Source organism: Panthera onca, chromosome A2 (assembly GCF_046562875.1).
Source record: "Panthera onca isolate mPanOnc1 chromosome A2, mPanOnc1 haplotype 2, whole genome shotgun sequence".
Lineage (NCBI taxonomy): Eukaryota > Metazoa > Chordata > Mammalia > Carnivora > Felidae > Panthera > Panthera onca.
The window spans coordinates 63,061,093-63,074,882 of NC_138340.1; the positions used below are offsets into that span (position 1 = coordinate 63,061,093).

At 51.1% G+C, this 13,790-nt stretch overlaps 1 protein-coding gene and 1 non-coding gene across 3 annotated transcripts in view; both read right to left on the reverse strand.

The window, feature by feature from the left end:
• TNS3 (tensin 3) overlaps positions 1-13,790 on the reverse strand; it is a 217,308-nt gene that overhangs the window by 166,293 nt on the left and 37,225 nt on the right. Inside the window, exons 1-2 of one of the 2 annotated variants that reach the window (XM_078442616.2) lie at positions 13,323-13,640; positions 3,491-3,599 (exon numbers count right to left, since the gene is read on the reverse strand). The exons of the other annotated variant lie outside the window; for it this stretch is intronic. Coding sequence (XP_078298742.1) covers positions 3,491-3,599; positions 13,323-13,400 — 187 coding nt within the window. The 5' untranslated portion in view covers positions 13,401-13,640. Of the gene's footprint in view, positions 1-3,490; positions 3,600-13,322; positions 13,641-13,790 lie in introns of those variants that run through there. 2 annotated transcript variants of the gene reach the window in all.
• LOC145715321 (U6atac minor spliceosomal RNA) lies at positions 8,236-8,361 on the reverse strand. Its single transcript, XR_014137358.1, has one exon. It is a non-coding gene; the product is annotated as a U6atac minor spliceosomal RNA (small nuclear RNA).

The window sequence follows — 13,790 nt, forward strand, 5'->3', positions numbered from 1 at the left end:
GCCCTGCTGCCCAGGGCACCAAGCTGTCCCGGAAGGGCTACCCCCTCCAGAGCCTCGGGGCCCAGGCCAGGCAGCACCCTGCACATGGCACCCCGCACATCCCTCCCGAGCAAGAGACAGCCCTCGCCGCTCAGCCTCAGGTTCACCAGCCTCCCCCTGTCGCCGGGAACTGGCCGGGCGGACAGGCCGGACAGGACCGGGGGCCCCAGCACGAGGACGCCTGACCGGACACATGCACTGCTCGGCCACGCTGCTCTCTCAGTTGACTCGATGGTCCCATCTGCCACCGCGTCCCGGGGTCGTAACACAGCATCGGGCACAAAGCAGGCACTGATGGTGAATACCAGCGATTGGCCACCTACCCCAAGCTTCCCCCATGATCGCTTAGCATACTGTGGACTGGGATGGCTTCATAGACGGGACTCCCCACTCTGTGAGCCCCTCACACACAGGACTCCCAACTCAGACTGTGTTCCTCTCACACACAGGACTCCCCCCACAATCTGTGTTGCCCCCCCCACAGGACTCCCCCCTCAGACTGTGTTCCCCCCCCACACACACACACACAGGACTCCCCTCTCAGACTATGAGCCCCACACACACAGGACACCCCTCACAAACAAGACTTCCCCTCAAACTGTGAGCCCCACACACACGGAACTCCCCCTCAGACCGTGTTCCCCCCACATATAGGACTCCCCCCTCAGACTGTGTTCCCCCCACAGACAAGACTCCCCCCTCAGACCGTGAGCCTCCGCACACAGAGCACAGTTTTCTCATCCTGTCATTCTAGCAGGTGCTTAACGTGTGTTGTTTAGTGAAGGGGCAAAGCCATCATCAAATCCTCCCGACAAAACCGCCTCCCTCCGCTTCCCTCCGGCCTCATCTCCTCAGGCTCCTCCCTAGAGTGCTCCGCTCCACAGCCTTCCTTCATTCTGTCACTTTTCCACCCGGTCTGTCCTCCCCTATCCAGTTTGAGATCCATGCAAAGCCTTTCCGGCGGGATCAGTGCCGCGTGGCCGGGCCCCGTGTCCTCCCGGATCCGTCTTCCCCTCTGGGTGAAATCCCCAAGCTCACATCTGTCAGACCCACTCAGAACCACAACACCGAGGGCACCCACACCTGTACCCTCCACTGGCTTACCTCACATGTGACCAGACTGGGTGTGTGAGAGCATTACCCGTGGAAACTGAACCCCTCAAGCCACCCAAGGGGACCTGGCGGAGCAGCGGGAACAGGTTACCACACACCCTAACTGTGGCCGGCGCACGTGCTCGGAGCAGGTTGAGGCGAACCACAACCAGACACGTAGCCCCACCAACACCCTCATTTCCATCTCTGCATGTCCCTGGAAAGTTCAAGAAATAGGGATAAAATAGCCCCAATGTGCAAGCGTAACCGCTTCTTAAAAATGAAGCTTTTTCGGGGCACACGATGGCCCAGTCGGTTGAGTGTCCGACCCTTGATTTCGGCTCAGGTCATGATCTCATGGTTCGTGAGTTCGAACCCCGCATCAGGCCCTGCACTGACAGCATAGAGTCTGCTTGAGATTCTCTCTCTCCCCCTCTCCCTCTACCCTTCCCTGGCTCACTCACTCGCTCGCTCTCTCTCTTTCTCAAAATCAATAAACTTTTTTAAAAACTAAACTTTTTCTTCTAACCTAGCCACATAGAAAATATGTGGTAAATCAAGAGGTCAAACTGTGAAAACAAGGCATTTGAAAGTCAAGAAGAAGCCAGAAAAGGAACAGCAAAAACATGAGCCTGAGTCACAGAATATACCCCAACCCTTCTCCACCATCACCATCAGCATCATCTCCATTGTCCCATCGTCACCATCACGATCACCATGGTCACCAACACCATCACCAACGTCACCACCATCACCATCACTAACACTTTTGGACACTTTCCTGAGCCGGTCGGTCAACGAGCTCTGTGTTCCACATGTACTTATATGCTACCCAGGGTCACTCAAAAGGAAAATTCAAGCACCAACAGGCAGAGCGGGAAATCTCCACCGTCCATGCTCCCCTCCGGCACACCCACTGCTTCTCCAGAAATGAGCCAAAGAAAGGACCTCCCACCACAACCTCACGAAGCTCGCATGTGTGGCTGCTCCGATGACACGTGACGGGCAGGCCTTACTGTCCGTGGGCGCCACGCACACAGGGGCTCGACACGCAAACTCACGTGACGGGTATCGATCACAGGACAGAAAACGACTCACGGTCTCTTTTCTGTCTCTAGTTTACTGAGAAAAGGAAGAGAACATAGAGACAAACTATGTTTTGTCAGGTGCACCAAACAGAACCACAGAAGGGCCATGATTTCCCCTGAGCAGCCAGTCACTCACCCTGCCAGGCCCTGTCTACACTGGCAATGACCTTGCCGAGCTCCCGACTCCAGCTCTGGGAGCAGCATGCCCACATCCTGCCCCCATATGTCCACAGGTGTGTCCATGCGGCAGGGGATAGGCCCGGTCCTCAGAATGCCGAAAATACCCCAACTCTCCTGATTTACCCCCGTGAGATCAGTCTTTCCACAGGCCTTTATCCCCTGACAATGTCACGGCCACATCGGGAGCCATCAGAGTGATCCCTGAACAAAAGAGTATCAAAGCCTGCCATGCAAGACCTCTCTTGGCCTGGGGTGCAGCTCACAGGGAACCAGTTGAAGGGGGTCCCCCAGACCCTGTCACACAGGCCACCTCCAGGGAGAAAGGAGAGGGCCACACACTAGTAAAGAAGAGGCCTCAAGGTCTCTTGAGATTCTAGGGAGTCGGGCAGGGGGGCACTGCTGGCAGCCGCGAGACTGATGTCTCCGAGAGCACCATCGGCAAGCACTGTGAGGAAGGGTCACCTCCTCACCCTGCGGAAGGAAGTCTGACCATCCTCCCCCGCCCTGTGATGCGGACCCACGACCCCCAGCCCAGACTCCAGGGCTCAAGGGAGCCATTACACACCGTTGTCACAGACTGATTAACGCGCAAGCGGGAGAAACATGTCGCAAACATGTCGACCGCCCGGTGCTTAAGCATCAGACGGCGAAGCTGGTGGCTTTGTCTCCCGACGGCAGTGGCGCCTGACAGCGGGCTGAAGCGCCCCACACAGCAAGCCCTGCCCCCAAGGTGCAGAACGTTCATTTGCAAACTCTTAGGGGGTCAGAGCACACGACTCAATGACCAGCATCATGGACACCACGGGCCGGACAGAGGGCAGTCACGCCCGCACGGTCACTGCTGTCCCCAACCCGACACCAGTAACTCTCTGCTCCTTCTGGACGAGCTTCCTCCCGGCACAAATCTGTGTAAATACGGTGGGTCCCTGCCCAGCACGGCTGGGGGATAAACACAGGCCAGGAAGGGGAATTCTGCGATTTAACTTCTGGAAACTCCCAAAAGAAGGTTTTCATTTTGGTCTTCTGTTTGTTTGTTTGTTTGTTTGCTATGTTTCGGTTTCACAGCAAGAGAATGAGAAACACAGACTCACCTCGGCATGAAATCCCTTGGCTGTCAATAACCTGCTTGCAAACCCCGCACACCTTGGGTTTTTTGAAGGCTGTGCTCTTAAAGCTGTGCAGGCTCGGTAACTCTTCTGGCTGAAAACGCAGAAGGAGAAGCCGTCAGCTCTACAATTCCTAGGGCGTTTGCTCGCTCTTTTCCCTTCCAGGAAACAAGGCGTCCAGGCGGAGTTTGGGAAGAGCTAAAAGAGGAACTTGACCCGTTACACAGAGAAGAAGGAGAAGCCGGCGCTGGGATTCCCCAGGGGAGCCTCGGATACCCCGTCAGCATTCTCGACGCCAGAGCCCCCACGGAAGCGCACCCCCACCCTGCCCACAAATCCCCCTGCAAATGGGTGATGGGAGTCGGGAGCCGGCACTCATCAGTGCTGTTCATGTGATCGCGTGTTAGCTCCCACGCTGTGGGCGCACAACCACCTAGTTCCCGGACAAAGTACCCCAGAGGCATTCCCGGACCTCATCGCTTGCTTGCTCCTCTGGAAGAAGTGCTCGGCCAACAGCACCACTGTGTTCAGGGGAAGCCAAGTGACTGATAATCCCGGCCCCTTGGCTTCTCCGAGGGAATGTGCACGTCTGTGGAAGGAGAAGCGGTCACGGACGACCAGTGTGTCAGATTCATGGTTCCTCCCTAAACCTGGCACAGCACGGAATCCGCTACGCACACTGGTCCTGAGAGTAAACGAACCACTTACCAACCCAACCCGCGTTGGGAGGGTCAAGGCTCACGGCCGCATCTGATAATCTTACAAAACCTCAACCTGCCTTAGAAACCAAACACGAGTCCTCCTATCCAATTGGTGATGCGTGGTGCTGCGTCCCCCACCCCCACCCAGTAACTGACACCCACGTGGATTCACGAGGCCCCACACCCACCACCAGGTGAAGCCTCAACTCCCTGGGAGATGAAATGTTACCAAGAATGTAACTCCAATGATACAAATACAGTTTCTTATAAATGTTTTTAGATCTACACCAGTTCTGTGACCCAGCAATGTCACTCCTGCAGACGCTAAGGCAGAAATAAGTGCATATGCCCACAAGTCTTGTGCAAGAATGGTCAGTGCTGCCTTACTTAATAGTGCCCCAGGGACACCTGGGCGGTGCAGTCAGGTAACCATCAGACTTCGGCTCAGGTCATGACCTCACGGTTCGTGGGTTCGAGCCCTGCGTTGGACTCTGTACTGACAGCTCAGAGCCTGGAACCTGCTTCCGATTCTGTGTCTTCCTCTCTCTCTCTGCCCCTCCCCTGCTCATGTTCTCTCTCTCTCTCTCTCTCTCTCTCTCTCTCTCTCTCAAAAATAAATAAACACTAAAATAAAAGTCAGGGGCGCCTGGGTGGCTCAGTTGAGCATCCCACTTCGGCTCAGGGCATGATCTCACGGTCTGTGAATTTGAGCCCCACATTGGGCTCTGTGCTGACAGCTCAGAGCCTGGAGCCTGCTTCGGATTCTGTGTCTCCCTTTCTCTCTGCCCCTCCCCTGTTCACACTCTGTCTGTCTGTCTCTCTCTCTCTCTGTCTCTCAAAAATAAACATTAAAAATAAAAAAATAAAAAGAGTGCCCCAAAGAGGAAATAACCCAAATGTCCATCAGAAGGAGACTGGACAGAGAAAGCCTGATATATTCCTACCATGGAACACTGTCTCAGGTACACGCAACAGCTTGCTGCTAATACACATGGACGTCACGCATCCCGGGTGGGCATCAAAAGCATGACTGTGCTAAACAAAAACACTCCGACACAAAAGCACACAGTGATGCCTATTTATAGGAGGTTCACGAACAGGCGAACCAATCTATCTAGTTCCTCAGAGGCAGGGAAAAAAGTGGCCCGAGTTCTGTGACTGCCCCAGATTCCTGCACCGAGCAAGGTCCCAGGATGCAGGGAAGAAGGGGGCCAAGGTACCTACTACCGGGATGGAAGAGACGGTGCTTAGCGTCCACAGAACAAAGCAGAAAGGGTTCACTCGCCCGAACACCACAAGACAGAGCTGAATGGAAGACCTAAGATGTGCAGAGGGCCCTCTGAACCGTCCAGCCGGGTACTGACGAGCACGCGCATGCGGATTGTGCGAGCGTCACGGTACGAACTGCCCGAAACAAGGCACAGAAAGAAGAGACCCCCTAAGTAAAGAGATAGATGAACAGAGCATCAGTGAGCGGGGGGAAATTTCGAGCAGCCTAACACAGGTGTCACCGGGGCCTCTGTAAAGAAAGGAGGGGAATAGTTGAGAAAATAATGGCTAAAACTTCTCCAAAATCTGAGCAAAACTCTAAACCCATAGACTGAAGAACAAATCCCAAGTACAAGAAGTGTGTCAGTGGGGTTTCCGACTATGGCTTGGGTCATGATCTCACTATTCGTGAGTTCGAGCCCCGTGTCGGGCTCTGTACTGACAGCTCAGAGCCTGGAGCCTGGTTCAAAGTCTATGTCTCCCCCTCTCTCTGCCCCTCCCTTGCTCTCTCTCTCTCTCTCTCTCTCTCTCAAAAATAAACATCAAACACTAAAAAAGGAAGTGTGCCAGAAATGACACACAATAATCACACTGCTTGAACCCAGTGATACACAGAAAATTGTGCCCCCAGAGGGTAGGAAAAGGCATGTTAGGACAGGGGACAACCATTAGCAAAACAGCAGATTTCTCTCAGAAAATAAAGCAAGTAAGAAAACAGAAGAGAGATACAAAGTGGCGAGAGAAAATCTGCCAACCTAGAATTCTGGACCCGGCAGAAAGAGCTTTCAAAAACTCAAGTGAATTTAAAAATTCTTATGATACACAAAAGCTGAAATAATTCATCACCAGCTGACATGACACCACAAGACAAGCTACACGTCGTCTGAGCGCAAGGAAAATGACTGCGAGCGGAAAGATGGCTTTACGCAGAAGGTACAGCGCCAGAAATGGTTAAGTACGTGCGCAGATCGGTACGTAAGATTTTCTCATACTGGAAACTCACTACAAGATAATTGGCCAGGCAAAAACTAATAATGATGAAACGTGGGGCTCAACACATGTAAAAGTAAATACAATAAAACGGCACAAAGCTCAGGAAAAGAGGAATGGAAGCATTTTACTGGAAGGCTCTCCTACTACCTGTGAAGTTGTATACTATCACGCAAAGGCGACTGTGATAAACTGTAAGCCCCAAAGCAACCACTAAAATGATGAGGGATAGATAGATAATAATCCCACAAAGCAGATAAAAGGAAATTATTGTTTACAAATTCAATTAATCAGGGGTCACCTGGGTGGCTCAGGCGGTGGAGCGTGTGACTCTTGATCTCGGGGTCATGAATTAGAGCCCCATGCTGCGTAGAGAGATTACTTAAAAAATAAAATATTAAAAAAAATAAAAAAATATGGGGCACCTGGGTGGCTCGGTCTGTTAAGCGTCCAACTTCAGCTCAGGGCATGATCTCTCACAGTTCGTGGGTTCGAGCCCCACGTGGGGCTCTGTGCTGACAGCTCGGAGCCTGCTTCGGATCCTGTGTCTCCCCCTCTCTCTCTGCACCTCCCCCACTCATGCTCTGTCTCTCAAAAATGAATAAACATTAAAAAAATTGTTAATAAAAATGTAAACAATAACGAATTAAATAAAAGTTCAATTAATCTAAACATGGCAAAAAAGAGAGAGTAGATCAATGACTCGGTGAGAGAAATAGAAAAGGTGGTAGATTGAAACCTCACCGTATCAGGAATCATATTACACAAACAGTTTAAATACCTCAATTAAAAGGCAATGGTCGTCAGATTATACTCTTTTAAAAAGACAAAGAATAGAAAAAATATACAATGATAATGTTAATCAGAGGAAAGCTGGAGTGGCTATACTGCTATCAGACATCGTAGATTCCATATCAAAGAACATTACCCACGATTTCCTAATGATAAAAGCGTACACGTCTCAAGAGAGCATACGATCCTAAACATGTACGCACCTATTAACAAAACGTTCAAAATACATGAAGCAAGAAATGACAGGATCGCAGAGACAAAGAGACAGATGTGTAAATACAATCAGAAACTTAATTATCCCTGTGTTAGACTGAATTGTGTCCCCACGAAACACATACATCGAAGCCCGGACCCCAAATGGGATGTATTTGGAGATGGGGCCTCTAAAGAGGTGATTAAGGCCAAATGAGGTCATAAGGGTGGGATCCTAATACAGTAATTCTTGTAGGTGCCATTACAAGAAGGGGAAGAGACATGGTGGGGAATGGGGTGGGGGGCTCACATGCCAGGGTCGTCCATTTGGGGACTCAGAAAAAGGCCATCATCTACAAACCAAGGGAAAAGGCCTCAGGAAAGACCAAGCAATAAGCAAAGATACACAAAAGCTGAACGGCGTTATCAAATAACTTGGCCTAGTTGACATCTGACCCCAAGCACAGAAGACACATCCTTTTCGAATGCATGAAGAATGCTTCCTGAGGCAGAACGCAGTCTGGAACATAAAACAAGTCCAAATAAACTTAAAAGTATTCAAACTGTACTAAATATGTTCTCCGACCACAATGGCATTCTATTAGAAACTATTAAAATACATATATATATATATATATCCCATATATATATATATATATATATCCCATATATATATATATATATATATATATATATATATATATATATCCCTGCAAAATCCTTCAAGTACTTGGAAACTAAATAACACACTTCTTTTTTTTTTTTTTTTTTTTTTTTTTTTTTTTTTTTAAACGTTGGTTAGATGCCACGAAGTAGGTGGCAATGCCTTAACCGTATGCGTGTTGTCAGGCCCGAGGGCCTCTTCCATCCTTGTCAAGGGGAGTGCTAACCTTCTCTCCTTTCATACAACACCACACTTCTAAATAATACATCATGGCAAACAAGATTTGTTCCAGGGAGGCAGACTTAGTTGAACATTCAATTATCAATCAATAAACTAAAAAGAAACCTACAATCTTTCAATTAATCAGAAAATAACTCTGACAAAATCCAAGATCCATTTCCTGAGAAACACTCTCAAATCAGGACAGAAACTTTCTCAACTTGGTAAAATCTACCGCAAACCCCATATTTAACGACGACAGACTGCTTTCCCTTTAAGCTCTGGAACAAGGCAAGGATGTCTTCAATCAACATTTCTATTTAATGTTGTTCTAGAGGTTCTAATCAGTGCAACCGGGCAAGAAAAATAAATAATAGGTATCCAGTTTGGAAATGAAAAGGTAAAACTGTCTTTAATCACTGATGACACCACTATCTATTAAAAAAAAAAAAAAAAAAAAAAGGGCACCTGGGTGGTTCAGTCGGTTGAGCATCTGACTTCAGTCCAGGTCATGATCTCACAGTTCATGAGTTCAAGCCCCACATCAGGCTCTATGCAGAAAGCTCAGAACTTGGAGCCTGCTTCAGGTTCTGTGTCTCCCTCTCTCTTTGCCCCTCCCCTGCTCATGCTCTGTCTTCCCTCCCCCACATGTGCTCATTCTTTCTCTCTTTCAAAAATAAATAAACATTTGAAAATAAATAAATAGGGGCGCCTGGGTGGCTCAGTGGGTTAAGCATCCAACTTTGGCTCGGGTCGTGATCTGACAGTTCATGAGTTCAAGCCCCATCAGGCTCTATGCTAACAGCTCGGAACCTGCAGCCTGCTTTGGATTCTGTGTCTCCCTCTCTCTCTCCTTGCTTGTGCTGCCTCTCTCTCTCCCTCTCTATCTCTCTCTCTCTCTCTCTCTCAAAAATAAAGATATAAAAATTAAAACATAATAATAATAAAAATATAAAGAAACAAATAAATATCTCACAAAATCTACAAAAAAAGTTCTAGAACTAACAAGCAAGTTTAGCAAAGTGGAAGGACAGGAGATCAATGAATGTACAAACTGTATTTCTACATACTAGCAATGAACATTCAGAATCTAAAATTCAAAGAACATTACCATTTACAGCATCATCAAAAATATTAAATCCTCAGGGATAAACCTTACAAATTCTGTGAAAGGCTTATAAAGGAAAAACTATAAATCATTTCAGAAAGAAAGTGAGGAAGACCCAAACAGATAGAGATATACCATGTTCATGGATAATGTAGTTAAGCTGCAGTTCTTCCATAAAATCCACAGATTCAACACAATCTGAATAAAAAATCTGGTTTTTTTTCATTTACAGATGGATTCTAAAACTCATATTTAAATTCAAAGCACTTAGAATTGCCAAAACAACTTATAAGATGGCACATAATTAAGTGTACAATTCAATCACATTTTCTATTATATTTTGAAACTGCATCTTCTTCCAAAGTATATTCTCAGGATCCCACATCACACTAGCGAGTACGAGGTGTTGAACGAACACTCTGAATCCTAGTTTTCGACAAATGTTGCCCTGAGGTCTATGGAAGAGCGATTCATCAGCACACAGACCACAACTCCTTTCTCCCTGACCTACGGCAGACATAACTAATCACTCACAGCTCCTGTCCCCAGTTGGTCTTACAAGCTTGTCGGCAGACAACTCCACCACCCACCGCCAAGGGACGGAAACTGGCAGAGGGGCGTTTCCAGTGTGAACAGATGCTGGGGAGGGTCTCTCCTTCCCTGCAGTTCAACCTGTCCTGAGTGCTGGCAGCTTACAGCTTTCCAGGGGACCGTCTCTAGTCCCATTCTCACCCGTGTCTTCCCTGACCACGTCTAGTCCCTCAGCCATCTTGTCACTTCATCAGTCATCTCGTGGTGTTTTTGTTGACCTTGCCAAGCCTAAGGAGGCAACGTGTCATGAACCAAGCAGGACACAGGTTCTGCTGCCTGCTGTACAAGCTCTGTAACCCTGGGCAAGTCACTAGACTTGGGGACACAGAGGATACCTTCCCCTTCTGCCTATGAAGAGAGCTCCTGTCAATGACCAACCGCTATACCAGGTGCCAGTTGTGTGCCCCGGCAGCCTAAGGGAATCACCTGGTCAGTTTTTAAAACCACTCTGCTACGGGCACCGGGGTGGCTCAGTCAGACTCCAACTCTTAAGTTTCGGCTCAGGTCACGATCTCACGGTTTGTGGGTTCCAGCCCTGCATCGGGCTCTGCACTGACAGCACAGAGCCTGCTTGGGATTCTCTCTCTCCCTCTCTCTCTGCCCCTCCCCTGCTTGCTCTCCCTCTCTCAAAATAAATAAACGAACCTTAGAAAACAAAAAAGGAAACCACTCTGCCTAAACCCCACCCAGACCAGTGAACTCAGATAATCTGGAAATGGGGCCAGAACACAAACTTTTTCAAAACTCATCCCACGGTTCCGATCTGTAGCTGGCCTGAGAGCCACTGCTACATAATGGACTATTCTATAAGGATCCATCCTGCATACACATAGGGCACTGTTAGTATGTGCTTGTTCACATCCTTATTATTACGGGTTTTTTCAGGAGACTCAACTTTTTTTTTTAATGTTTATTTATTTTTGAGAGAGAGAGGGCACGCAGAAGCTGGGGAGAGGTGGCAAATCCAAAGTGGGTTCCGTGCTGACAGCACAGAGCCCAATTTGGGGCTCAAACTCACAACCCGCGAGATCATGACCGGAGCCAAAGTTGGAGGCTTAACCAACTGAGCCCCCCGGGTGCCCCAAGAGATTCAACTTTATGATAGCGGGGCTCCTGCGCTCGAGGTTTGCAAAAGGTGGACGCCGGAGCCCCTAGGACAAGTTCAGGACATTGGCAGGCTCCTTCTGTGCCGTAACCATGACCACCACTGTCCCACAAACAGGGAAAAGATGCAAAACCGAAACCACACGGCCAAAGGAAAGGGTTGTGGGCTCAGACCCTGTCTCCACCCGTCTCGTGCTCAGACAGGAGCAGGCTCTCAGGCATCTAAAAATACAGTCCTCTGTGGCAGTGGCCCAGTTGGCACAGGCTTCCCCCCTCGTGTTTCAGTCATTTGTTTATATGCCTTCTCGCCTATGCTCTATTGCAACGTCCCAAAGGCAGGACACGGGGCTCTCATCCATTTGCCTCTGAGTCTCCCCCCGCCCCACTCCCCACGAGGCGCCTGGCAGAAGGGCGAACCTTTGGACCCTCAATTAACATTTGTTAACGGAATGAATTGGCCCCAGTTCCTGGGCCAGTGGAGGATACTGTGACCTTTTATTCCTTACAAATACCTTTATTGGAACTGGGGAGAAAGAGGCACTGTGTTCCAGCGGTTTCCTGGCCCGCTGGGCCGCCTCTAGAAGACCGGAGGGGGAAACAGCAGAGGTGCTGTTCGGAAGCCGATGCCCGGTCGGTGGCCGCGTCCCCGAGGACCCCGCTCCAGATAGTGTAATAACATCTGCTCACGCTTCATCTGTACATAACATCTCCATTGTGAAATGAGCTAGACGGGATTAGACTGCCTTTGTTTTCACCTGATACTTTGCTTTCATTTCTCCAGGGGAGGTGGGGCCGCGGGGTGCACGGGGGAGGGGAGGCTTCAGTGCTGCCGCGTTTAGCAAGCTCGGGTTCAGGAATCTAAATTGCATTTAATTGTCGGGAGCAGACAGTTGGAAGGGCAGCGAGCAGGGCTGCCCGGTCCACGAGGACTCCCCGAGGGGTACCCAGTAATTAGTGCCGCTCTTGATTGTGAAGTCTCTTTTCAGACAGAAAAATCTCTGCAAAGCTGAGCAAGGAAAGCCCCACATGAGCGGGGAAGGGTAACCCTCTGCTCTGCTCTACGCAAGTGCAAAACTGCACAGACCTCTCCCTACGGTCAGGGGGCTAATGTTACAGTAGCGAGGCAGGGACCCTCACAAAGGCTGAATCAGCACACCCTGAGCTGTTCTCCTCTTGGGAAAGAGGATCTCGGGGTGAGTTCTGGTACTTGGCATTCTGGCCAGCAGACGGGGGAACCAACTTGACCCTGAAGTTCATGGGCCACAAAACCCTTCTGCAGGGACACAGTGGCCCCTAAAGCCGCCCACCGAGGTTTCCACCCCATGGCAGCCACAGATCACAGGCGTCCAGACAGATGCCCTTTCCGCACAGCACACTACACACAGTCCCCAAGCTTCCCAGCAAGAGTGCCTGGCTGCTAAACTGAAAATCGCAATGGAGGGCAACCCAAAGTGACTCAAAGCGGCTGACATTTTGACTTCTGCTTTCTCAGAACCTTAGAAAAGTTTCCGGGAAAAAGAATACACTAAATGCCTAACCATTAGACTCAAAGAAAGGGGTGCTCAACCTTCTGGGGGCATCTGCTGGGTCCAATGCCAACGCTGCGGAGAGGACTGTCCCCTGCACCACGGACTGCAATGTGGCCCCGGTGACCCTGCACTCTGGCAACATGCTAGCGCATCCCCGACATCAGCACAGGGCCAGCGGCCCTCTCCCTTTGAAAGAAACCTGCGCTGCTCCTCAGGTCTGCGTCACGACCAGTGTCCTACTTCCACTCGGGAAAAGGAGTCCACGGAAACGGGTTCGAGAGGCAGCTGGATTGGAGAGTTAACCCTGAAGCGCCCCCCACTCCACGTGGGCTCACCAGGGCCCCCGCCTCCCACCAGGCAACGGCTGGCATCCCCGCTAGGGGCCCCCTGCGCGCGCACACAAGGTACTCACGCGCGTGCACACAGAAACATGCGGGAAGGTGCACGCTAGCGCACAGAGAGGGCACGCGAGCACACACGGGAGCGCACAGCCACGGGCGCACGGACACGCTTCCACCCGCGCGCGCACCGGTCTCAAAGCGCTCCCCCCGCCCCGCGCCCTCGCTCCCAGCTCCGAGCGCCCCGCTCCCCCTCTCCAAGAAGCCCGAGCCGCAGCGCCCCCTTTGCCCCGCGCCCCTGCGGCCCCGCACCCACTCACCTGGCGCCGGTGCCGGCGCGCCCGGGCCCCGCGCGCGCACCCTCCAGGGGGCCCCGAGGTCAAGGCGCGCAGCCGCATGGCCGCCCGGGCGCCCGCAGAGAGCACAGCCCGGCCCCGCGAGGTCGGCCGCGGCGGGCGCTGTCCCCTCTCCCGCGCCCGAGCGGGGCTGGGATGCCTCCAGGACCCCTACGCCTGCAAGTCCCAGGAAAAGTTGGACCCCGGAGCCCCGAAAGGACGCAGCCGGCACCTCCACGTCCACTCTACCGTCAGGAGTCAGACGCCGGGAACAAAAGCCAGGCGAACGAGCGCACGGTCCCCCGGGCGCCCCTCCATCTGACACGAATTAGCCCTCCCTCCCCCGCCCCAGACCGCAGCTCCAGAGCAGGCAAAAGCCTTCTCAGCCAAACGCAGGCAAAGTGGAGAAGAAACGCCTCCCCGGGCAGGGCTGGGGGGCAAACCTTCCTCTGC